This window comes from Lethenteron reissneri, chromosome 21, assembly GCF_015708825.2.
Source record: "Lethenteron reissneri isolate LAM-NWPU_2019-01 chromosome 21, ASM1570882v1, whole genome shotgun sequence".
NCBI lineage: Eukaryota > Metazoa > Chordata > Hyperoartia > Petromyzontiformes > Petromyzontidae > Lethenteron > Lethenteron reissneri.
Window position 1 is genome coordinate 10329246 of NC_083799.1, and position 24460 is coordinate 10353705.

The window sequence follows — 24460 nt, forward strand, 5'->3', positions numbered from 1 at the left end:
TAAAACTGAAATGATATGGAAAGGATGAACTGTAAATTGTGAGAATAATGGTTCGATGCATCTCGGCACCAAACGTCACTTCTCATTTAAACATTTGAAAGGGGCACCCCCAGTGGCAGCTGTTCTTTTGCACAAGGTGACTCAACCTCTGGCCTTCAAACAGCTATTAGTCTGCCAGTAGGGGGGGGCGGGGTTGATGATTGCCATGTATAATCAATGCAAGGTTGGCTAATGTACCTGACAATTACTACGTGTTCTTGCTCAAGGTATCCCCCACTAGTATCCCGCAGGGATAATTACATTTACTCTTGGGGTGTCAGCCATCATTGCAGTCTCTGTAAATGCATATTCGCCAGGTTAACGGTAGAACGTGTGACTAATATATGGGTGTTCTGTACTGTATTTACAAAAAGTTCACTCGACTAACCACATTAAAGAGATTTAAGGCATTTATTTTATTCTTTACAAATTCGTTATTTTTTTTAAATGTGCTCCGTGGGGGCAAGGTTTTCCACATCAAAAGCCATGTATTGGATTCTACTATGCTCCGTGTATGCCTTCCGCCTTCCTGTGTCGGTCATCTGGATACACGTGGTGTGGAATCGTGAGACGTGTATGCAATTCGCAGTGGTTTTGAGATTCATTCAACAACAGTCTCTAAAAGTACAGTGTACAGCATACCATAATTACTGGGAACCTGCAAGTGAGAGGCGTTTCTTAGAAAGAGACTGAAATTGCAGCATTTTTCTGAGTAGAAAATTTGCATAAAGTTACATTTATTAACTTTACCAACTGGTCTCTACCAATTGCTGTGTATTATAAAATAAAATATAACATGCATGGGGAATACTTGCAAGAGTAGGTCATTGGGTACCCAAACCATTTTTACATTTCATAATTACTGCCAATTCATAAATTGATCATGATGATTGCTTGCCTTTGTCAGATTATCTTAGTCTACTCTGAGAGGTATTCCTGTGGTCATAGGCACTTAATTTTTTAGATGGACATCCTTTTTCAGTGGTTATATAACAAAAATAACTGGAGAATTAGGCAAAGTTTTTAGCTGAGACACCTTAATATCATTCAATATTAGTACATGTACATTATGTTCCTGCATAATGTTTGTGTTGTATTGATACTGGGATATGCATAATTCAAGTACAGTACACTAGCTGCATATGCGATGGAGGATCCACATGGCCTTGGGTTCCTCTTGGACCATTTGCCCTTATGCCCTGCGCCTTTTGACCCTGCTGGGTGACCAGCTGGCCACAGATTTCGCCCAAGGCATGCAGCTTTTTCAGCCACAGCAACTCGCAGATACGCCACCCTGCCAGCTGGTTATTTAATCAGAGTTGCCTCGAAGCACTGATGCCATTGAGTATTAGAATGGCTTGCAAAATGTAAGGCTTTTGAGGAGTTAGACATTGTGGCTTTCATTACTTTTGATGTTAATGTAGCGTTAGTGTAGAAAATGCCTGGAGTTTTATAAATCAGCTTTTTATTTTGCAAACCATCCATCTCTATGTATTACATTGATACCCATGAGTCATCCCAACCAATACAGTATGAAAATGTAAAATATTTGTCATGGTAGTTTAATATATATATATTTTAAGATTTTTCAGCTTCAAATCCTTGTTTCATAGTTTATCCTGGAAACAAGTTCCTTATACCCTTATTTTTTAAATTTGTGAATGACATTCAATTGCTTAGTATTTTCTGAATGGCTATGTAAAATTAGGGTTGATTTAATCCACACATATAAAATGAGCATTCATTTAGTGTTAAGAATTTTTTTTCATCTTAGTTTATAGAATTGATTTAAGTCCACGAGTAAATGAACAAGCTGGAATTTTAGGAATGCATCCATTGGTGGGCTAAAACTAGAAACCTAGATCCGTATCCGAAGAGCACCGTGGAAGACCGCTAAGTGCCGCCAGATCCCCAGCATTTACCCCTACAGTGGCGATGGGCCTTTTTTGCCGACGGCAGCCATGGTCTGAGCTGTGTGCGACGGGCAGGCGAGGTGGACGTCGTCACCTAAACGGCACCGTGCTGCGTTGAAAGCAACTCCTCTGCAACAAGTGCACACGCCGAAACTGGTGTGTTTGCCAAGAGGTGGTGTTGTACGCCAACGTTCCTCAGACACGTGCGAGTTGTTGCGTAGCTCTGCTCGTTTCTCTGAGTCAGTACTTCACTTGGCCTCTCACGAGACGTGATTGGTTGACCCTGCTGTACAATGAAGCAAGGACAGAATCGTCCCTTATGTGATCAACGGTTTCCCTCCATTGTTGATTAATAGAACTTTCTCCGTGGTCCAGCAATACGTTATCGAATAGAAAAAAAATCGTCCTATAAACTATTATGGACAATTATTCCGGTGAAATCATAAATGTGGCTATGAATTTGCGTTTAACATTCTAAATAAATGCAGTCTGAGCAGTTTTTTAATCTGCACAGAGACATGCTTAAATGTTGCAATGTTATATGGATATTAGCCATGAGGTCAGTATAATTTATTAACCTTTTTTCCTTAAGCCGGCAACTTATGATTAACCCAAAATCCATTCTATTTATCTTTTGAAATGATGCCAAGTTCAGTGGCACAAGGGTAAATTGTTTAACTGATATGTGCTAAGAAATTCTGGCCCACACACCAACAGACTTGGATGGTCTCTAGATGGGGTTATATATATAAGTGGGATCATATTACAGTACTCCTCAAGCCCTGGCTTAAATAGTGCATGTGCTGCTTGTCTGATCCCCCTAGTATCCTTCTGCCAAGGAAAAAAACACATTTAAAACTACTGTCTGAGTGTATATCGGCAGGTTGTGCTCTTGTATTGGTCGTGACAGCAAGCAAAATTAATTCTTCTCTATTCTTGGATCTTTCGGTAAAGTCACGTAGATAGGTTAAAGAAAATAACAAAAAACTACGACGTTTTGATCGCAACACAAGCGGTCGTCTTCAGGAAAAGTGGGGTTAGCTTCCAAGGCAAACTGTTTATAAGGGTTTGAAATGGGCGTAGCCCTGATGTTAGCAGCCCATTATAATGCAAGTGGTGGGCAGCCAACCCGATGGTGGTTGGTTTTCCACCAATCAAAGGGCTGAACAGGTGAAAATTTGCATGTGAATGTAAGATCAGTGAGCAGCCTCCACAGCGAAGTGACTGAAAGTGCAAGTTTGAAATGGGCGTAAAGCACAACTAACATCGGAAGGTGGTAGGATGAGAACATCCTAGCCAATTATGACTTAAACTGGTTGATAACATCCTTCCAATGATTGCTCAGTTTGTACCCATCTTCTTGGTTGAAATTGTCTGTCTATAAATATGGATGGCTTCATGAACGAATGTTTGTTGATAGTCAGTGGGCTTGCAAAGTACCTTCGTCTTCGAGAAATCAATTTCGCGTGAGCCCACCACATTAAAACAATGATCAGCCACGGCCGAGGTATTAGGTCTCCCGTGTTTTCAGTTCACGAACACGGTCCGAGACATGTCGCTTAGTTTCCCCAGTGTAACTACTTACCGCAGACACGGCTTAGTTTGTAGACGCCGGGGTATTGCATGTCAGGGATCGCATCCTTCACAGAATGGATCAGATCAAGAATTTTGTGTATTGTGTCAATTCGAACCTGGATCTTGTGTTTGCTCATGATTTTGGAAATATTTTTAGTGACCCCTGCTATGTATGGCAAGGTGATGGTTTTGATTGGGTCCTCAGATGGTTCTTTTTCAACGGTTGGAGTGATAGCTTTACGGATTGTGTAGTCTTAATATCAATTCATCTTGAGAGCTTGGTGTACGTGTTTCAGTTCACTGGCTAGGTGATGACAGTCGGAAATCCTTATAAACAGTTTTCCTTGGAAGCTAACCCCACTTTTCCTGAAGACGACCGCTTATGTTGCGATTGAAACGTCGTAGTTTTTTGTTCTTTTCTTTGATCCTATCTACGTGACTTTACCGAAAGACCCAAGAATATGAACTCCTGTAGTCACGAAAGCTTTAAGTCAAGATTTAATTATTCTCTTTCTCTAAAATTTCACTGGTCAATGATTTCAATTTTACTCCCCAGCATTGTTCCCTTTATCTTTGCCCCCTATCGTGCCAACTTGCAGCGGCAGGCTTGTGATTCTGTAACGTTTCATGTCAACGACAGTTTGTTTCCTTCCATGAGGGCCGCTTCTTGTTTAATTACAAAGAGCCACATACTTTTGGGGGTAGATCCTTTACGTAGGGACACTTACAGGGAGGACAGTTGGGTTTTTTTTTGTTTACATCCGAGTACAGGTGCGATAAGACGTGGCACCGATTAATTTCGCCTGCCAGCAGATCAAGTCTGGTAGGCAGTGTTGGGAGAGAACCGGGCATCAGGTGGCCTTATTCACTCGTGAAACAGGATGATACGCATCCTTTGACGTATACAACCCGTTTTGTCAATCCGCTACTGGATGAGGGCCTCCCTACACCATGTGGGTCGTACTGGTTATTTTGCCATACTTCACTATTCTGGTCAATGCAGGTTGGTGAAGGTGGGGGAGCATAGTTGCTGAAATATAATACAGTACAGCAATTAATTTTGTTGCAATGCTCCCTGTCAACAAAACCCCACAGGAGCCTACAACACTTGTTTTATCCGTGTTGGTCACCCATCCAAGCCCTGTCCAGGTGTTATCCTGTTTGGCTGCGAAGATCTGATGAGATTGGGCACATTCTGGGTGATTTGGTCACAGTCTGAACTCTGCTTAACTGTGAATACAAGGGTGATTTTCAATTTAAATCTTCACACTCTTATGACTCCGTGCAGTCCATTGCCGGCTGATGTCATCATCTCCCAATCTCACAGCGCCTCGCCGTTTTTCTCTTGATAGGTGCTGCATTAACAGCATCATCTCAACCCGATTGTCATTTACAGTCCATTTAACACTTTCTCACCTGTAAACGGTTACAAATCCTCAAGGACAGAATCCCAACTGAAATGTCCATCTTTATTTTTGATGACAATAAAACACTTTATTTCTGTTCACTTTAGGCTTTACGTTTAAATGTAGAAAACGCTTGCTTGGTGTGTTCCAGCAGCCGGTTCTTATGCTGCAGGGCGACCTTGTGATTTTGGTATTGAGAGGGTTGGAGGTACAAGACCTCTACAATTTTTTCGGTTTCTTTTTTATTTGCTTTAACCCTGTGGAGGTACATGTCTCCATAGTATATGTTTTACAAATACTACTTTGATCACAAAACAGCAGACCTAAACATCCTTTAGTCATCACCTTTAAGACTGGCATTATCTTTATCAGTAAGAAGATACTCGGGCAATAGTCTTGTAAAGTAAACCCTTATTAATTCGACACACATGGGGTTCTAGCCTTGTCAAATGATCCAATATTCCGAATTAAGAATTGTACTTCCCGGTGCCTCCTGCCCCAAATTTGTTTTCTGCATGCATTGTATCCAAAACTTTGGATTTGTCTCGCAGACTAAGGGATTTTACTTCAGTTCCTTTCTATTATGTCTTGATGTAGATGACATTTCTGAGAGGGTTGGTTTGCACAGAGTGCATAAACAAGGTAACGTCCAAAGCAACAGGTCTGCACCAACGCTCATCACGCACGCCGCCACTAGACTGCGTTATTGTTTTGGTCGTGACGCACGGCGTCGCTCCAACGTGTATGCTAAAATTTAACCATTTGGTACGGAAATTCTGCTCCTGGCGAATTACTGATACTGTATATATGCCGAAATTGCAGCGTGCCGAATTATCTCCAATAACGAATGATCAGATATCAAAATAACGAGGTTTTACTGTATGTATAAACCAAAAGCAAAACGTCCTTGAAGCGCGCACACACACACAGTATTGAATAAGGTAACCTCGGCTGCATGCATCGAAAACTATGAGATATCGTTGCTGATGTAGTGAGAGAATGTTTTTTTGGGTTTAGTGTCAATGCCCGAGACTCAGTCAAGCTGACGTGCCTAAGATTCTTAGCATACATTATTAATGCCTGCGGCTCGGAGCGAGTTCGTAGAGTGGTATAGCCGTGAATAACCAGCTAGTATTGTTGCAGAAAAACAAGTCGGTGGATTATTTTTCCAGGGTTTTTTTTGTTTGTTAAATATTACATTGAAAGTGACCACCAGCACTCTACTTAACCACTGTTTTTTTACTTGAAATATAATCACATACTAAGAGTACTTTTGTATGCAGCAGCTATTTCACTTGATGTCGCCATACTCTAGCACACCTGTGTAACCAGTTATACACAGACATGTGTTGTACACTGCATAGGTGTCCACTGTGGTGAACCAGGAGGATCACCCTTTTGGTTAAACTTCCAATGAGGATATAAATATCACGCCAGTAATGGAGTAGGGGCACCACATGGACGTTACATGTCGGTGGAGGGTGTGCACTTAATCCGTGCATGTCGTTTGTTTAAGAATTTTTTTTCATACGTGAAGGCTACACTTTGGGCCAGTTTAACGAGGCCTGTGAATGTCTTACGTCCATATGAACAGGCATCGGTATAAAAATGAAATTTCTTCATTATTGTACATGGCGGTGCTTGAATAGATTTTTCACATTTGTGAATAATATCAGCTTTAATTGCTTGTATTTGCAGCCTGGCTTCACAGACTGTGCTCTGATCTCATGGGTACACTGTGCCTTCTCGCTCATGTGCCTTTAGGCCCTGTCGCCATGGATAAGCAGGGTCAGTCCTGATACTGAGCAGCGGTGTCGCCACCCGGGAGCATGGCAACCTGTTTATTAAAAAAATATCTATACATGTACAGTGCTTTATGTAGCCTATGCACATATGCATGTGCAAAATGAAGTGCTTTCAGATTATGTAAAGACTGCTTGGTATAACTATACATTAACATGTAAAATAATGATTATATTGCAGTCATATAGAGGTCCAAATTCATGTGTGTTGGCAGTGTAATTTCCACAGAAATTAAATGAAGTAACAACCGAGTTGCTGCGATTTTTTTTTTTTGCATTAGACTGGTTTTCCACCAAAAATGCGTGAGAAGCAGTTGACATGAGAATGTTAACCAAAACCACAGCGTTAATACTGATAGGAACCTCCTGGTTACACCAGCCCACAGGGGATTATTGTGGCCGTCCATCGTGCAGGGAGGGGCTGGGTGGGGTGGGGAGGGCATGGTGGGGAGGGGGTGGGAGGGGTGGGGCTGGGTGGGGAGGGGCTGGTCACCCCGTGGTGCCCATATAAAATTCAACGTTTAACCTACTCACGCTGGCTTGTGCCCGCCCTCACAGTCGGGCATATTTGTGGAATACACCACGCCGCCGTTGACCCTGGCCATTGACCGAGCAACCCAACGTTCCTACCAGCTCCCTCCGCAGGAATGTGTTTTTTACAAGGGAGACTTGGGACGAGAAAAAAATTAATTAACCAGGAAACAAATGGGTAGGCATGGGGGGCTCGTTTTGTGATGTGGTTTTAGTTCCACCATGCTTAGGGACTGGTTCAAGGTTCATTCACTATAGAACTATTATAGGAACTTAATTGAACTCTATGTAACTCGATTTTTTAAAAGTATTTCAGGTAATATTATGGCACTCAAATAAAATCAAAGCATTAACATTTCAATGTGAAATAAGTTAACAATGATAATAATTATTCACAAAACAGGCAAAACTCTAGTTTAACATTAATAATCATGCTACACAGAATAATATTTCCCTTTACCCAACAAATTGTAGCAGAGGCAAGACTTTCAGGAAGGTCCTGCATGGATATGTTTGTCGATTCCTTGAATGAGTAAATGCCATGTGTGTGAGGCGACTTGAGTTCCAGACGAAAACCCATACACATAATGGGACCACTAAAGTCCCACACAGATTGATTCACTTGTCATACTGCCACCTCCCTGGATACCTTCATGTGCAAGGCTAAGACCTGGTATTCCTAGACAGTCTTCTATTTAAAACTATTTATAAGACTAAACTGTTTGTTATTTTACCGAGTAAACGCCCACTGAGCGTAATAGCTCTTTTTCAGAAGCGACCTGGCCACAAATAATAGCTTTACGAAGTAGCTTATATTCTTGGGTTTTTTCGGTAAAGTCACGTAGGTAAAAAAATAAAAATAAAATAAAAATCACGACGTTTCGGCAACACAAGCGTCCGTCTTCAGGTGGAACCGTCACAGCACGCTCGCTGTATCAAGTAAATGATTTTTATTTTATTTTTATTTTTTACCTACGTGACTTTACCGAAAAAACCCAAGAATATGAATCCTTGCAGTCACGAAAGCTTCAAATCTAGAAGTAGCTTATGTTGAAATTGATAGCAGCAAAATACTCTAAACGCATGTTTCTAAATGTCGAGGGAAAAACCGGACGACCCAGAGAAAAATCCACGTGACCGTGGGATGAACATGCACACTCCAAATATAGAGGCGTCAGGGTCAGGATCGAGCCCACAGACCTCTTGTGTATACTTGGCGAGAGAGTTAACATCTCGCCACCGTGTGGTGCCCTTGCTTAGATTCTGAGATCTGACGAGATAGCACATGCAGGGTGATATTCACAATCTGTCAGGTTATTGGCTGACCAGAAATTATTAAACGATGACGTTCAGCTATATTCGTTGAGTCTTTTGCCATGTTAAACTTTATAATATTTTGTAAAAAAAATTCAGAACGTTGTAATGTTTGAGTTTGGAAGCGTGTCGCCGCCACATCAAAAGAAAGCAGCAAAATATTATATAATTCTGCTTGCATAGGTGATAACGGTTTTATATTTGCATGGGCACTGCTCCCGATAAAATCGTAGTAAATTAATGAACATTTGCAGCATAGTCATCATCTTCAGCATGAGGAATGTGGCCTCTCTTGACTTAAAGCTTTAGTCACTGCAGGAATTCATATTCTTTGGGTCTTAACAAAAAACTACGATGTTTCGATCGCAACACAAGCGTTTGTCATCAGGAAAAGAATATCAGGAAAATAATATTAATTCTTGCAGTCATGAAAGCTTTAAGTCAAGATTTAACCGCCTCTACGGGGAGGGTTTCCACACAACTATTAGATCTTTTAGCAAACTTCGAGACAAGAAGGCTCATCTGATCGAGTCGCTCACATTCCTGACATTTGGGCTACGCCCATTTCAAACCATTATAAACAGTTTGCCTTTCGAAGCTAAACCCTCTTTTCCTGATGACGACTGCTTGTGTTGCGATCGAAACGTCGTAGTTTTTTGTTATTTTCGTTGAACCTATCAACGTGACTACCGAAAGACCCAAAGAATAAAAATGTGGCCTCTGGATTGCAATGCCAATGTGAAGACGAGTGGTGTGCAGTGTGAATCGTCGGTGTTGACGACAGCACCCCCCTCCCCCGATTGCATTCACTGGCTACCCCTCCAAAGCAGTTTTGGTTTTCCAACTCTGCATCAAACACATGCACGTCTAGACGGCATGCCCCCCAGGCACAGCGGTGAACAGGCATTTAATCAAATCGGTTCGCTCCTCAAAACAAGTTGTTTGTGCACTTTAGGTGACAAATGACGTGTCAAAAAGTAGTTCGTTATTATAATACGATTCGAATGTTGGCCATTTTTCTAAGGTCTGTGCAGTGTACATGTGACAATGTCTGTCGATTTATTATTTTGCTTAATAGTAAAACAAGGCAACACATGATGGGAAAAGAGAGTCTGACCAGAGTCTTTGTCAACTGGTAGACAGCATTAAGCAATTTAACAACATAAACTATTAAATGTGTAAGGTAAAACACGAGTACTGCACTATTGTGTGCCACTTCAAAGAATGTGTGCTAACATCCACTGGCTGTGTTGCAAGGTAAAGTATAAAATAATCGATGGTCCGGCGGCTTTGGGGTGAAGTGGGTGCCGGATTTTCAAAAACGCAGGAGAATGGCATCATTATTTAAAATAGTTTATTTTTGCACATTCTTGCATAACATGTTTTAAGTGTTGTGTTTTTTTGTGTTTTAAATGAGTTTACTCTTTGAATTTGGCATAAATAAACATACAAGGTAGACATAAATATACTATAAAAAGTTACTGTACCATACTTACCACTCCAATCTCGAAGACTCTCCATGGGGTGATGTACCTATTACGCTCTTGTTTCAACTACATGAGTTTGACGATCGCCGGACTGGTACAGATTTGGACCGGTTTTGCCAGTTTTGGCAGATCGGTCAGGGACCACCAGATAATGTTGGAAGCCAGATAATGCTGCGCCGGACAATCGATGATCAACTTATTTCTAGGTAATCATTGTATTTGTTTTGATTTAAATGGTGGCAGTGGTCCACTTCTCTTAAACAGTTTTCCCTGATCTCTCTGGGCAATCTTAACATCCCATGCTTTTCTAGTTACATTGGTTGGCCATGGACAAGTCTTTGCTGCCAACTCCATAAAAAAAAACCGCATGGCACATGTCAAGATGCAATGAAAGACTATCTCCCACCATCTCTTCACGAATGGTTTGGGTGGTTATTGCCAAGAGGTGAAGAAAATCCCATACTTCATCAATGTGCAAAATGGTGCATTCTGGGCTTGGCTCCAAATTGGACAGTTATTCAGGTAAAATGTTTAATGTGTTTGCGAAGATGCAGGCTGTATTGCAAAACCACACAAGCCAGTTATAAATGTTTAGACTGCCACTGCTCTATTTCGCTTGTTTTTGGTTTAATAAGCATGAATTACATTAGCAGCCCACATATCTCGGATAGATATGGACAAATTGACGCACGTTATCTTAGGCAGATACGAAGCTTGAGATGGCTAGATCATGCAGCCTGCTTGCTCAGCAACTGAATGCCCAAAACAGCTGTTGTTTGGCTGGCTGGAAATGACTTGCATCAGTGGCACAGGATACAGAAGTGGTGGTAACTCAGTCCAAGAAAGCCAAGTGCCTTCACAGCTGGCTGATGTCTGCCGTGTCTGTTATGAATGTGACCATTGCACATGAACTATGAAGAAAAATAAAGTGGGCTTGGGCAAGACTATAGAAGGAATGATGACGAATGGATGAGTGTTGTTGGAATAGCAGCCAAACGAGAGAACATACCCGTGGGGATGGATTGTGCAGAAATAGAGCAATTAGATCGCTGAATGCACGGAGTGAGATAGGATATGGCATTGTAGGACTGAGGGATGGTGATGGAATTGGGGGGGGGGGGGGCTTTGTCCTCCAATGGATAGACAATGCCTAATGATGATGAAGAATCAGGCCTGTGAGAGGCCGTTGACATGCATCATTTGTTTTTATGGTCACCAGGATAACTCATGCAGTGACAGTTGTACGTATTTGCAGGTTATGCATGTACAGTAGCAACATTTGAATGTTCACATTACAGTACAAGGCTCAATAGCGTGTGGTGATTTGTGTACACGGTGGATATGGACTTTAATTGCAATCATGTCATTTGGTATTTTGCATAGTTTGAACATCTGTTAATCAGTGTATTTTTTTTAACCAGAGGTCTTCCGGTTACAATGAACCTTTCTAGGGGTCTGTGGATGCTATGCCGTAGACCCCCAAAGTGAACAGTCTTGTTTGAAGTGACATGATAAGCTGCTTATTTCTTTGCCCTGGAATTATTCCGTCTGTCCATCCTGAGGTTCACATTCTCACGAATAAAAAGCAAAACCACTTTCACGTGCACGTATATACTTTCACCTTTATATTTGAGCTTTACAGATGCAGAAAGCATCTGTAAAGAAAGCGTATATTGATAACTTGCACCATTTTTCTATGAAAATGCATTTTCTGTGTGCGAGTCCCTGTGCATCCGTGTGTGCGTTTTTGCTCTCGCATTTCTTGGTACACATCAATTAATTGATGCCTATAATTGGGAAAATTCTCGTTATCCTTGAAATCTGGAGTTCCTCCATTATAAGGATACAACCGACGAATCCCCTAATATATGGGAGTATCTGTTAATTGGCTGGCAATCCAGCTTATGTATTTTAAAGGAGTCCTCTTCTACTATGACGATGGTTGTATCATCATTTGCCACCCAAGCAGCAGGAAGTGGTGGGCAGCGGTATTTTGCGTATCGCCACGTGCACCACAATTAGCCCAGTTTAGCTCTCAACACCTTAGTTCAACATTATTCTGTAGATCACCTTGGCCATTGTGTCCACTGGTGCCAGCTTGAGCACCCCAGCACTAAATGAAATTCACCTTGCAAGCTTTGCTAACCTTAATATGTTTTGTTCCATACATAAATCATCAGGCCAGTATACAATACAATTTAATTTACAAATAAATTTAGCGATTATATTTATGCACAACTGATGGCTATGCAATGTATTATATTCATTGAAACATATCAGTTCTCAAATCAAGTTTGCCCATTAGTGATTATTCAGGATATAAACTTCCAATTCTGATTAACGCGTGTCATACAGTTAAAATTACAAACTAACTTATTTAGCCTACAGCATGGCTTTCTCACACCTTCAGCTTATTTAATTTTCAAGTAGCCTTGTACTTGCTGTACTGTGGGAGGTGTAAAACAAATTCAGTGCAGTACACATCAGTTTGGAATGTAAAGAAAAATCTGAAATATGGGTTGTGGGCTATGTCTTGGATTCCAGAATGTCTGTTGCTGTAGTTTTATACAGTGGACTAACAGACTGCTCATACGTGTAAGCATGTGTAGAATAAAGAATAAATTTGTCATTTAAGTATTTTATTGCGTGCAAGTGAATTTACAAATAAAAAAAGACGTGACTTTCACATGCTGAATGTAGCACGTTGCAGTAGACATTGAGGCTGGAACAAACTCTTTTACCCTGACAGCATTAGCTTATTGTTTGACAGCCAAATAATACGTCTCTGGTATCCTCTTGGGAGTGTAGATTCCACGTATGCGTGCCTCTGACACTGCTGTCTCTTCTCGCTCCACTACAGCTGCTGCAGCCGCCGCTGCGTCCAAGCACTCCGCTTCGGCCTCCGGCGCCGGCTCTGGCTCGGATTCGAGCTCGGGTACGCTTCGGAGAACGCCCGGCTCCCCGGCAGGCGCGGCTCGCTCCTCGTCCGAGCCCGACGAGAGCCCGCAGGCTTGCAGCACCGGCAGCAAGGACGGCAAGCCGCCCTACAGTTACGCCAACCTCATCACCTTTGCCATCAACAGCTCCGCTCGCAAGCGGATGACACTCAGCGAGATCTACCAGTGGATCTGCGACAACTTCCCCTACTACAAGGAGGCTGGAATCGGCTGGAAGGTGTGTGTTTTGATTGGCGTGAGGGTGACATGCACGTTTTAATTGTGCGCGTGTGTGTGCGTCGGTAGTAGAGTAATGGAGAATCTGGCCATAGCATGCAGAACTGGAATGTCAATGAGGTCCTGGATCACTGGTAACAAAGGCCATCCGCCGTGGCCCTCAATCCCCTCCATATCATGTTGACTTGTGTGGGTTATTTTATTTACGTGTAATAATATCAATGGTGCATTTCTTGCCGGTGGGGAAAGTACACGTGTTCTGGATGAACTTACGTAACATGTTTTACCTAAAGTCCATCGGCTCCACTGCAAGCTTTCATTAGAAACCTGTAACATGGCAAAATAGGTTTGAACTAGTTTCCCGCACCTCCGATTAGCACATTTGGCTATGTCCGGTGCGAAAGAAGTTCAACATACAATAGAATAAACTGAATGACACTAAATTGTTTGGGAGGAGGGGTGGCACATTTGTCAATACAAATACCAGTGAGCGAGCCAAGTGCCCCACAATCATTGTTGAGTAATGATTTATTGTTACAAAAAATACTGATAATTCCTGTATATGCCACACAAAGTATTGTAAAGGAATACTGATTTTACCGTTGAGATGAGTGGTTTATTTAACTTTTCCCTAATGGGCAGCATAACCTCATTGCTATTCTTTATCGAGCGAATACATTTTTTGTGTGATGTATTTTTAAAGGTTGCACTGTTACTATGAAAGTGAAAATCCACGCTCCTGAGCTATCCGGGATCAAGAGCAACCATCATTCTGCTATGCCAAAATCTCAAATCTCGCACGTACCAGAGTGCATTGATGAGGCTCGTTATCCACTTTATTATTTCATATTTACCATGGAGTGAAGCCGTATTGCGTGCAGAGCGGATGCAGACCCTGTTCTTGTACCCATGGAACAGAGCGCAACCTGCACCTGATAATGAGGGAGGAGTAAAAAAATTATAGAAAGGTGTATCTATCCACTACCACCCGAATACATTAAGTTAATGTGAAGTCAATCATTTGAGTTAAAGCTTTTAATCTTTATACATTTGTAAGGCAGGGCTGATCTTGAGTAAAATAAAAAATATTACCCTCCATAGTCCGGGTCTATTTGTAAAATAAAAAAGCAGTTCTTCAACGAGCCGTTAAATTTCTGTGAACCAACGAGATTGATAAAAGCAGAGTGGGCAGCCGTTGGTGTGCATGTGAAGTGACGATTGTGCCGTTGTTGTATGTGTGTGTGCCGCGTTCTAGAACTCAATCCGTCATAACCTATCTCTGAACAAGTGCTTCATCAAAGTGCCTCGCTCAAGAGATGACCCTGGAAAGGTGAACCATAACTGCTTTCACCACATTGTAATTAAGTTGCAAGTCTCTCCGTGTGAGGTTGTACCCTTCACGTTTATTGTATGAAGATATTCATATTGATGCTTGGGGGGTACATATTTGCAATGGCCTTCCTCTGAAACGGTTTCATTCCTCGTACATACACGTGTGCGTATACTACATGTGCGCGTTCTTTGCCGCGTCCCTGTGTATTTTTATGTTTTTAAGTGTTGTAACTGTCCCCTTAAATTATTACATTGGCGAATGACCGGGAAATTCTACTTGTCTGTTTGTCAAGGCAGATTTGTAACCAGGACTGGAGCTGTGCGATAGGTTGCACAGTAGAAAGGCGCTCGGCACCGTCCTTTGTAATGCACTGTGAAAGGGAAGGGCTGTCGGCTCTCTGGCTTCGTCGATTAGTGTCACTCGTTTTGAATAGCATTTATGCGCTCGTGGTTGGCAACAATAGTTCGCTATTGGAGATGGTATATGAGCTCATTACAAGCATTGTTAGCGGGATTCATCTTTACACTAATGACACACCGGTGCTGGACTAGGCATTTGTAGCAAGTCACAATGATTCATCTGAATGTTTTTTTCGGACACAGAAAACAATGTCTATGCAGGAGTATATTTTTTCTGCACTCTATATTTTTGTTCTTACTGTTTTTTTTATATTATTTCTCAAAATTGCAAAACTTTTCTTTTTCCCAAAGATTGATATCGAATCAGGACGCGCATCATCCCAACTGTGATTTATTGTGCTTTAACAAGGAGAGTGCTGCGTCCAGAAGCTATAACCATAATTAAATTGGTACATTCAAATTTTCGTATTTATAGAAAACATTTAGGTTTGTCATTTGGACTATGATCGCAAGTCACGCTGATAAAAAAAAAATAAGCTACATTTAAACAGTAACTTTATCTTGCTTTAATTGAAGTTTCAGTGATGGGTGTACAGTAGAATGCAAACATAATAATATTTACATAAATTATTTCAAAACATGTTTGTGACAGATTTCGCGCCAAATAATATATACGTGAAGTATCAACTGCTGGCGGTCCTATTTATGTCTGTGCACACGTTCAAATGGTAAAAGCCACTTTTTGTACAGCCAGTGAAATTCAAACTGGGATGTGTTGGCACTGAAAAATATCTCGGCACATTATTGGATTCCATTTTGCAATAGCGTATCGCATGTGACTCCACTACAAATTTATTCACTTACTCGCACAGTTGCGCAGCCTAATATTCGATGCGGCTAATACATGCCACTTGTGTTTATTTAAACACAACTGCACTTGACAGCCATCTGCTGGAGAATGACCTATATAAATTTAAACCTTAATCTGTGTCTCAAAAACCTCTAGGGTACTTCCTGACAAGGTATAAAGCTGAAATTTGGTACATAGGTAGCTTTTAGGACACAAAACTACATGAACAATCTGAAAATCCGAATTTTTTTTTATTTTAATGTCTCCAAATCTCAATTTTAAGTGCCCCATGAATATGTTTGTGCGTGGCATTCAGAAACCGTTCAAAATATAAGATTTCGTTTTTTCCTTTGATAGAGCGATAAACAGCAAATATAATTAAATCAAGAGCCATTGTTTTATATTTTATTGTTCTTGAATGACAAAATACGCAATTTATGATGTTCAAATCAGAATTATTCGAAAAAGGTAAAAGATAGGAGCTTCCCCTTGTAGAGTACTAAGTTGGTTATTTTTTGTTCTTTCTCATAAAAAAACGGAATCTTTAAATTAAGCAGTTTCTGATAGGTATGCCTTTTAAATATAAAATGTTGAATTAAGCCATCAACACATTTATTTTTGGGGAAAAATACACATTCTTGGAGTCATCGTTAATCGTAGATAAAAATTGTAAACAAATCATACAGGTAATTAGTTCTACATATTGAAAACGTTTGCCTGGTGAAGACAGGCTTTATGAACTAGTTTTATATACACGTGCATAAAAAACGACACGTGTTGCAGGTGATACAAACCAGTTATTGCCGCCAGATTTTGTAGTGACTGATTGTATGCAAGCAGAGAACACGCAATACTTATCTTTCATTAAATGTTGCAGCTGCTGCAACAGCAGATGCGGGGCCTAGCTTCTAGCCCTGCATGGGCACTTTCATACGGTGGAGTTCCCAGTTGGCGTGCGATGTCGCCGGACCGTGCATCCCGTGCCTGGAGTAGCACTGCCTCGTCCGTCATGGAGCTGCACTAATCATCTGTAATGACAGTCGCTGCTCAACTCGTTTGTAATGACAGTCGCTGCTTTCCACCACTGCGGTGTATTGCATGGTGGACATAGTCCAGCTCTCAACTCCTGCCTGAAATGGTGGCAGCTCGTGCATAAAAGCCAAAACAAAATACAAAGACCTCCTGAGTAGCCTACATAGATTGTCGAGGAAAGTGCTGTGAGCGAGCATCTTGAAGGTCAGCATGGCACCCAAGGGGATGGTGTGGCCACCACGACACTCTGCTGCCTTTGCTCTCCATGTTATGTTGTTTAAACACTGCATGGGGTACTCATAAGGCTGAGTTGACTTCGAGGAGGAGTAGGAACAGTCAAAATAGCACTTGCTAATTGTGTTAGCCGCAGCCCGGAATGTAACCCAGATTGCAGTGCTTGTAGCACAGTGCACTAACCATTGCCACCACTCCCCGTTAAAAAAAAATCCAGGACTGTCCGAAGTGCACTCTGGATCCAGCGCCAGCAACTCTTGCTTCAGCTGAGTGCAATGCTGTGGGAGCTTTGGTAAATGGTTGGAAATATAAATGTTTGGTTTAAGATTGCTTCACAGTGTCCAAAGTAAGCTTGTGGTATGCTTTAGACTTACAATACTATCAGGATGTGCTCGGCTTTTCCCAGGGGAAACACGTATAAATATACTTCAAAACTTGTCTTCTCTTAAAAAAACATAACATATACAACACATACTAATCTATTCTTAAATCCCGGTGTTCTGTTTGTCCATTTATCTGTCAACTAAATTATAAGAGCCTTTCTGAAGGCCTGAATCAAAAAGTTGAACCAATAGGTTTCCAAAAATCGTAAACCCTACCCCCCCAAAAAAAGTTATAGAAAGTGGACCCCCCCCCACTCAGATGCGGGGTAAAAAAGTTAATACTAAAGGTTTACAAAAATTGTCAACCCCACCCCCCCCAAAAAAATTCACCCCCCTTCCCCAAAAAAAGTGTATTTTGTAAGCATATATACCTACACACGCTACATACAATAGGGTCGGTAGTATCTGCAGTTTGGGGGGGGGGGGAGGGAAGAAGAGAACATCAGGTGGGGGTGACGGGCGAGGTGCCGAGAAGCCCTCCGAAGGAGCTAGAATCTCGCTTCCGCAGGCTGCAAAAACAGCGTTTCCTTAGCCCATGCTTCAGCAGTAAATGCAGTTTCTGGTTTGTCTTGATGCACGCTGTTCAGGATTTACCTCGGCATATCCTGCAGCAGCAGCAGCAACTGTGCAGTCTCTGGCTTATCTCCATGCACGCTGTTCAGGATTTACCTCGGCATATCCTGCAGCAGCAGCAGCAACTGTGCAGTCTCTGGCTTATCTCCATGCACGCTGTTCAGGATTTACCTCGGCATATCCTGCAGCAGCAGCAGCAACTGTGCAGTCTCTGGCTTATCTCCATGCACGCTGTTCAGGATTTACCTCGGCATATCCTGCAGCAGCAGCAGAAGCAGCAGCAACTGTGCAGTCTCTGGCTTATCTCCATGCACGCTGTTCAGGATTTACCTCGGCATATCCTGCAGCAGCAACGGTGCAGTCTCTGGCTTATCTCCATGCACGCTGTTCAGGATTTACCTCGGCATATCCTGCAGCAGCAGCAGCAACTGTGCAGTCTCTGGCTTATCTCCATGCACGCTGTTCAGGATTTACCTCGGCATATCCTGCAGCAGCAGCAACTGTGCAGTCTCTGGCTTATCTCCATGCAGGCTGTTCAGGATTTACCTCGGCATATCCTGCAGCAGCAGCAGCAGCAACTGTGCAGTCTCTGGCTTATCTCCATGCACGCTGTTCAGGATTTACCTCGGCATATCCTGCAGCAGCAGCAGCAACTGTGCAGTCTCTGGCTTATCTCCATGCACGCTGCTCTGGAGTTTCATCAGCGTGTGCTGCTGCAGCAGGAACTGTGCAGTCTCTAGATTGTCTCCATGCAGGCTGCTCTGGAGTTTCCTCAACCTGTGCTGCTGCAGCAGGAACTGTGCAGTCTCTGCATTGTCTCCATGCAGGCTGTTCTGGAGTTTCCTCAACCTGTGCTGCTGCAGCAGGAACTGTGCAGTCTCTGCATTGTCTCCATGCAGGCTGTTCTGGAGTTTCCTCAACCTGTGCTGCTGCAGCAGGAACTGTGCAGTCTCTGCATTGTCTCCATGCAGGCTGTTCTGGAGTTTCCTCAACCTGTGCTGCTGCAGCAGGAACTGTGCAGTCTCTGCATTGTCTCCATGCAGGCTGCTCTGGAGTTTCCTCAACCTGTGCTGCTGCAGCAGGAACTGTGCAGTCTCTGCATTGTCTCCATGCAGGCTGCTCTGGAGTTTCCTCAACCTGTGCTGCTGCAGCAGGAACTGTGCAGTTTCTAGATTGTCTCCATGCAGGCTGCTCTGGAGTTTCCTCAACCTGTGCTGCTGCAGCAGGAACTGTGCAGTCTCTAGATTGTCTCCATGCAGGCTGCTCTGGAGTTTCCTCAACCTGTGCTGCTGCAGCAGGAACTGTGCAGTCTCTAGATTGTCTCCATGCAGGCTGCTCTGGAGTTTCCTCAACCTGTGCTGCTGCAGCAGGAACTGTGCAGTCTCTAGATTGTCTCCATGCAGGCTGCTCTGGAGTTTCCTCAACCTGTGCTGCTGCAGCAGGAACTGTGCAGTCTCTAGATTGTCTCCATGCAGGCTGCTCTGGAGTTTCCTCAACCTGTGCTGCTGCAGCAGGAACTGTGCAGTCTCTAGATTGTCTCCATGCAGGCTGCTCTGGAGTTTCCTCAACCTGTGCTGCTGCAGCAGGAACTGTGCAGTCTCTAGATTGTCTCCATGCAGGCTGCTCTGGAGTTTCCTCAACCTGTGCTGCTGCAGCAGGAACTGTGCAGTCTCTAGATTGTCTCCATGCAGGCTGCTCTGGAGTTTCCTCAACCTGTGCTGCTGCAGCAGGAACTGTGCAGTCTCTGCATTGTCTCCATGCAGGCTGCTCTGGAGTTTCCTCAACCTGTGCTGCTGCAGCAGGAACTGTGCAGTCTCTAGATTGTCTCCATGCAGGCTGCTCTGGAGTTTCCTCAACCTGTGCTGCTGCAGCAGGAACTGTGCAGTCTCTAGATTGTCTCCATGCAGGCTGCTCTGGAGTTTCCTCAACCTGTGCTGCTGCAGCAGGAACTGTGCAGTCTCTGCATTGTCTCCATGCAGGCTGCTCTGGAGTTTCCTCAACCTGTGCTGCTGCAGCAGGAACTGTGCAGTCTCTAGATTGTCTCCATGCAGGCTGCTCTGGAGTTTCCTCAACCTGTGCTGCTGCAGCAGGAACTGTGCAGTCTCTAGATTGTCTCCATGCAGGCTGCTCTGGAGTTTCCTCAACCTGTGCTGCTGCAGCAGGAACTGTGCAGTCTCTAGATTGTCTCCATGCAGGCTGCTCTGGAGTTTCCTCAACCTGTGCTGCTGCAGCAGGAACTGTGCAGTCTCTGCATTGTCTCCATGCAGGCTGCTCTGGAGTTTCCTCAACCTGTGCTGCTGCAGCAGGAACTGTGCAGTTTCTAGATTGTCTCCATGCAGGCTGCTCTGGAGTTTCCTCAACCTGTGCTGCTGCAGCAGGAACTGTGCAGTCTCTAGATTGTCTCCATGCAGGCTGCTCTGGAGTTTCCTCAACCTGTGCTGCTGCAGCAGGAACTGTGCAGTCTCTAGATTGTCTCCATGCAGGCTGCTCTGGAGTTTCCTCAACCTGTGCTGCTGCAGCAGGAACTGTGCAGTCTCTAGATTGTCTCCATGCAGGCTGCTCTGGAGTTTCCTCAACCTGTGCTGCTGCAGCAGGAACTGTGCAGTCTCTAGATTGTCTCCATGCAGGCTGCTCTGGAGTTTCCTCAACCTGTGCTGCTGCAGCAGGAACTGTGCAGTCTCTAGATTGTCTCCATGCAGGCTGCTCTGGAGTTTCCTCAACCTGTGCTGCTGCAGCAGGAACTGTGCAGTCTCTGCATTGTCTCCATGCAGGCTGCTCTGGAGTTTCCTCAACCTGTGCTGCTGCAGCAGGAACTGTGCAGTCTCTAGATTGTCTCCATGCAGGCTGCTCTGGAGTTTCCTCAACCTGTGCTGCTGCAGCAGGAACTGTGCAGTCTCTAGATTGTCTCCATGCAGGCTGTTCTGGAGTTTCCTCAACCTGTGCTGCTGCAGCAGGAACTGTGCAGTCTCTAGATTGTCTCCATGCAGGCTGCTCTGGAGTTTCCTCAACCTGTGCTGTTTGTTTGCTGTTGAGACTGCCGCTGCTCCTCCATAGAACTTTCCGTCGTCGCTAGGCGACGGGAAGTTGTTTTTTGCGTTGCTAGGGGCAACCACGAGTTGCTGACATAGGCAAGTAGGATGGAAACATCACAGTCCGTTAAGACTTTACCTGGTTAATAACGTCCTTTCAGTGATTGCTCAGTTTGTACCCATCTTCTCTGTTGAAGTTGTGACTGTTTATATATCTGGATGGCTTCATGAACAAATCTCTGAAGGTACAGTGAGGGAAAAAAGTATTTTATCCCCTGCTGATTTTGTACGTTTTCCCACTGACAAAGAAATGATCAGTCTATAATTTTAATGGTAGGTTTATTTGAACAGTGAGACAGAATACCAACAACAAAAATCCAGAAAAAAAGCATGTCAAAAATTGTATAATTGATTTGCATTTTTAATGAGGGAAATAAGTATTTGACCCCTCTGCAAAACATGACTTCAGTACTTGGTGGCAAAACCCTTGTTGGCAATCAGAGGTCAGACGTTTCTTGTAGTTGGCCACCAGGTTTGCACACATCTCAGGAGGGATTTTGTCCCACTCCTCTTTGCAGATCTTCTCCAAGTCATTAAGGTTTCGAGGCTGACATTTGGGAACTCGAACCTTCAGCTCCCTCCACAGATTTTCTATGGGATTAAGGTCTAGAGACTGGCTAGGACACTCCAGGACCTTAATGTGCTTCTTCTTGAGCCACTCCTTTGTTGCCTTGGCCGTGTGTTTTGGGTCATTGTCATGCTGGAATACCCATCCACAACCCATTTCCAATGCCCTGGCTGAGGGAAGGAGGTTCTCACCCAAGATTTGACGGTACATGGCCCCATCCATCGTCCTTTTGATGCGGTGAAGTTGTCCTGTCCCCTTAGCAGAAAAACACCTCCAAAGCATAATGTTTCCACCTCCATGTTTGACGGTGGGGATGGTTTCGATTTAAAGCTTTCGTGACTGCAGGGATTCATCTTCTTGGTTCTTTCGGTAAAGTCACGTAGAAGGGTAGTAATAAAATAATAAAAATTAAACATAATAAAATAATTCTCATGACGTTTCGGCTACAACGCAAGCAGCCGTCTTCATGTGAAGAATGAGACACTACCAAGCTAGGAGCTTATATGTAAGCTGGGTTGGAGGTGGAAGAGCGCCTTAACAAAAATAATGTGCATATGAAGAGGAATTTAGCATATTCATGGGAAATGCGTGGGAGGTGGGTGGGGGGGGTTTCATAGTCATATTATGCCCATGCATTATGCAGGATCAACAGCACCAAGGGGGGGTGCAGGGCGTAGCATTAACATAGGAAAGGAATGTTAATAGTATATAGCTGCAGTTACTAAACAACCACGTAGAAAACTAAAGTATAAACTGCATAGCACCATCAGTATACTTACTATACTCTACAATAAGCTGAGTTACTAACAGCAAGTAATACATTACAATTCTACGTCGTAAAAATTATATAATATGCTTCCATCTAAACTTTATTCTCTTACATCACACGAGCATACACCGTACTATATACTGCCATAGATAAACCCAACCTTAAATTATATACTGTATTGCTATAAACCACCCTATACCTTATGATTTATTTTTATTATTTTATTACTTCCCTTCTACGTGACTTTACCAAAAGAACCAAGAAGGTGGGGATGTTGTTCTTGGGGTCATAGGCAGCATTCCTCCTCCTCCAAACACGGCGAGTTGAGTTGATGCCAAAGAGCTCCATTTTGGTCTCATCTGACCACAATACTTTCACCCAGTTGTCCTCTGAATCATTCAGATGTTCATTGGCACACTTCAGACGGGCATGTATATGTGCTTTCTTGAGCAGGGCACCCTGCGGGCGCTGCAGGATTTCAGTCCTTCACGGCGTAGTGTGTTACCAACTGTTTTCTTGGTGACTGGTCCCAGCTGCCTTGAGATCATTGACAAGATCCTCCCGTGTAGTTCTGGGCTGATTCCTCACCGTTCTCATGATCATTGCAACTCCACTAGGTGAGATCTTGCATGGAGCCCCAGGCCGAGGGAGATTGACAGTTCTTTTGTGTTTCTTCCATTTGCGAATAATCGCACCAACTGTTGTCACCTTCTCACCAAGCTGCTTGGCGATGGTCTTGTAGCCCATTCCAGCCTTGTGTAGGTCTAAAATCTTGTCCCTGACATCCTTGGAGAGCTCTTTGGTCTTGGCCATGGTGGAGAGTTTGTAATCTGATTGATTGCTTCTGTGAACAGGTGTCTTTTATACAGGTAACAAGCTGAGATTAGGATCACTCCCTTTAAGAGTGTGCTCCTAATCTCAGCTCGTTACCTGTATAAAAGACACCTGGGAGCCAGAAATCTTTCTGATTGAGAGGGGGTCAAATACTTTTATCATTAAAATGCAAATCCATTTTTGACATGCGTTTTTCTGGATTTTTTTGTTATTCTGTCTCTCATTTCAAATATACCTACCATTAAAATTACGTACAAAATCAGCAGGGGATCAAATACTTTTTTCCCTCACTGTAGCCTGTAGGTTTGCTTCCCCATTGCCACATATATAACCTTGTTGTAACAGCTCTCTCGCTGGTTCAGCAGTTCCACTGCTGGATTATATGTTTTTCGCCTGAGGACGACCGCTTGTGTTGCGATCGAAACGGCGTTTTTTATTTTATACATTATACAAAGTTTGATTTTCTTAGTTTATATTGAACTAAGGGCAAAAGGAAATACCAAGTGTATTTTGTTAAAATATAAACCCAATCTTTTGTCCGTTCAATGCGTTTACAAGGAAGGCGGACACACAGAGACAGAAAGACAGACAAAAAAATAATTTTATAGATAACAATACTAATGTATAAATAACGACTTAAAACAGTACTATGTTTGAAAATAGTTTTTTTACCCTTCTATCTGGCAACAAAACTGACACCTTTTTTACAAGGAGTCATGTTTGCATAGACCACAATACCTGCAGTCATAATGCAAACAAAAAACATAACTCTGATAATGCATTCCGACCGCAATACATTCCGACCGCAGGTATTGTGGTCAATGCAAACATGACTCCTTGTAAAAAGGTGTCAGTTTTGTTGCCAGATAGAAGGGTAAAAAACAATTATCATATTTTTTACTGGCAAATGAGGTTCAAATGGAGTACTATGTTTATTGCAGCTTGAGTAATAGTATGTCATGTGTAACCACTCAAATTGTTTAAGATTTCCCAATTGCTTTAACACTTCGCCTTTCGCAACCAATATCATCCATAAGAGGTTTTTTTGGGTTAGATCGTGTAAATATATAAATGTGTCGTTAAACCCGCCACCACCTGACACAGCCAATTAGTAAGGTTTGTCACGTAAACAGAACATATTCGTTACTAGTGTAACGACGACTTGACACACTTCTCTTGAGATGGCACTTTATTGA

General features: G+C 43.0%; 1 protein-coding gene across 1 annotated transcript in view; it reads left to right on the forward strand.

Moving 5' to 3' along the window:
• LOC133345207 (forkhead box protein J2-like) overlaps window positions 1-24460 on the forward strand; it is a 53630-nt gene that overhangs the window by 8130 nt on the left and 21040 nt on the right. The window contains 2 exon segments of the mRNA XM_061555760.1: window positions 12928-13241; window positions 14496-14570. Of these exon segments, the coding sequence (XP_061411744.1) occupies window positions 12928-13241; window positions 14496-14570 (389 nt within the window).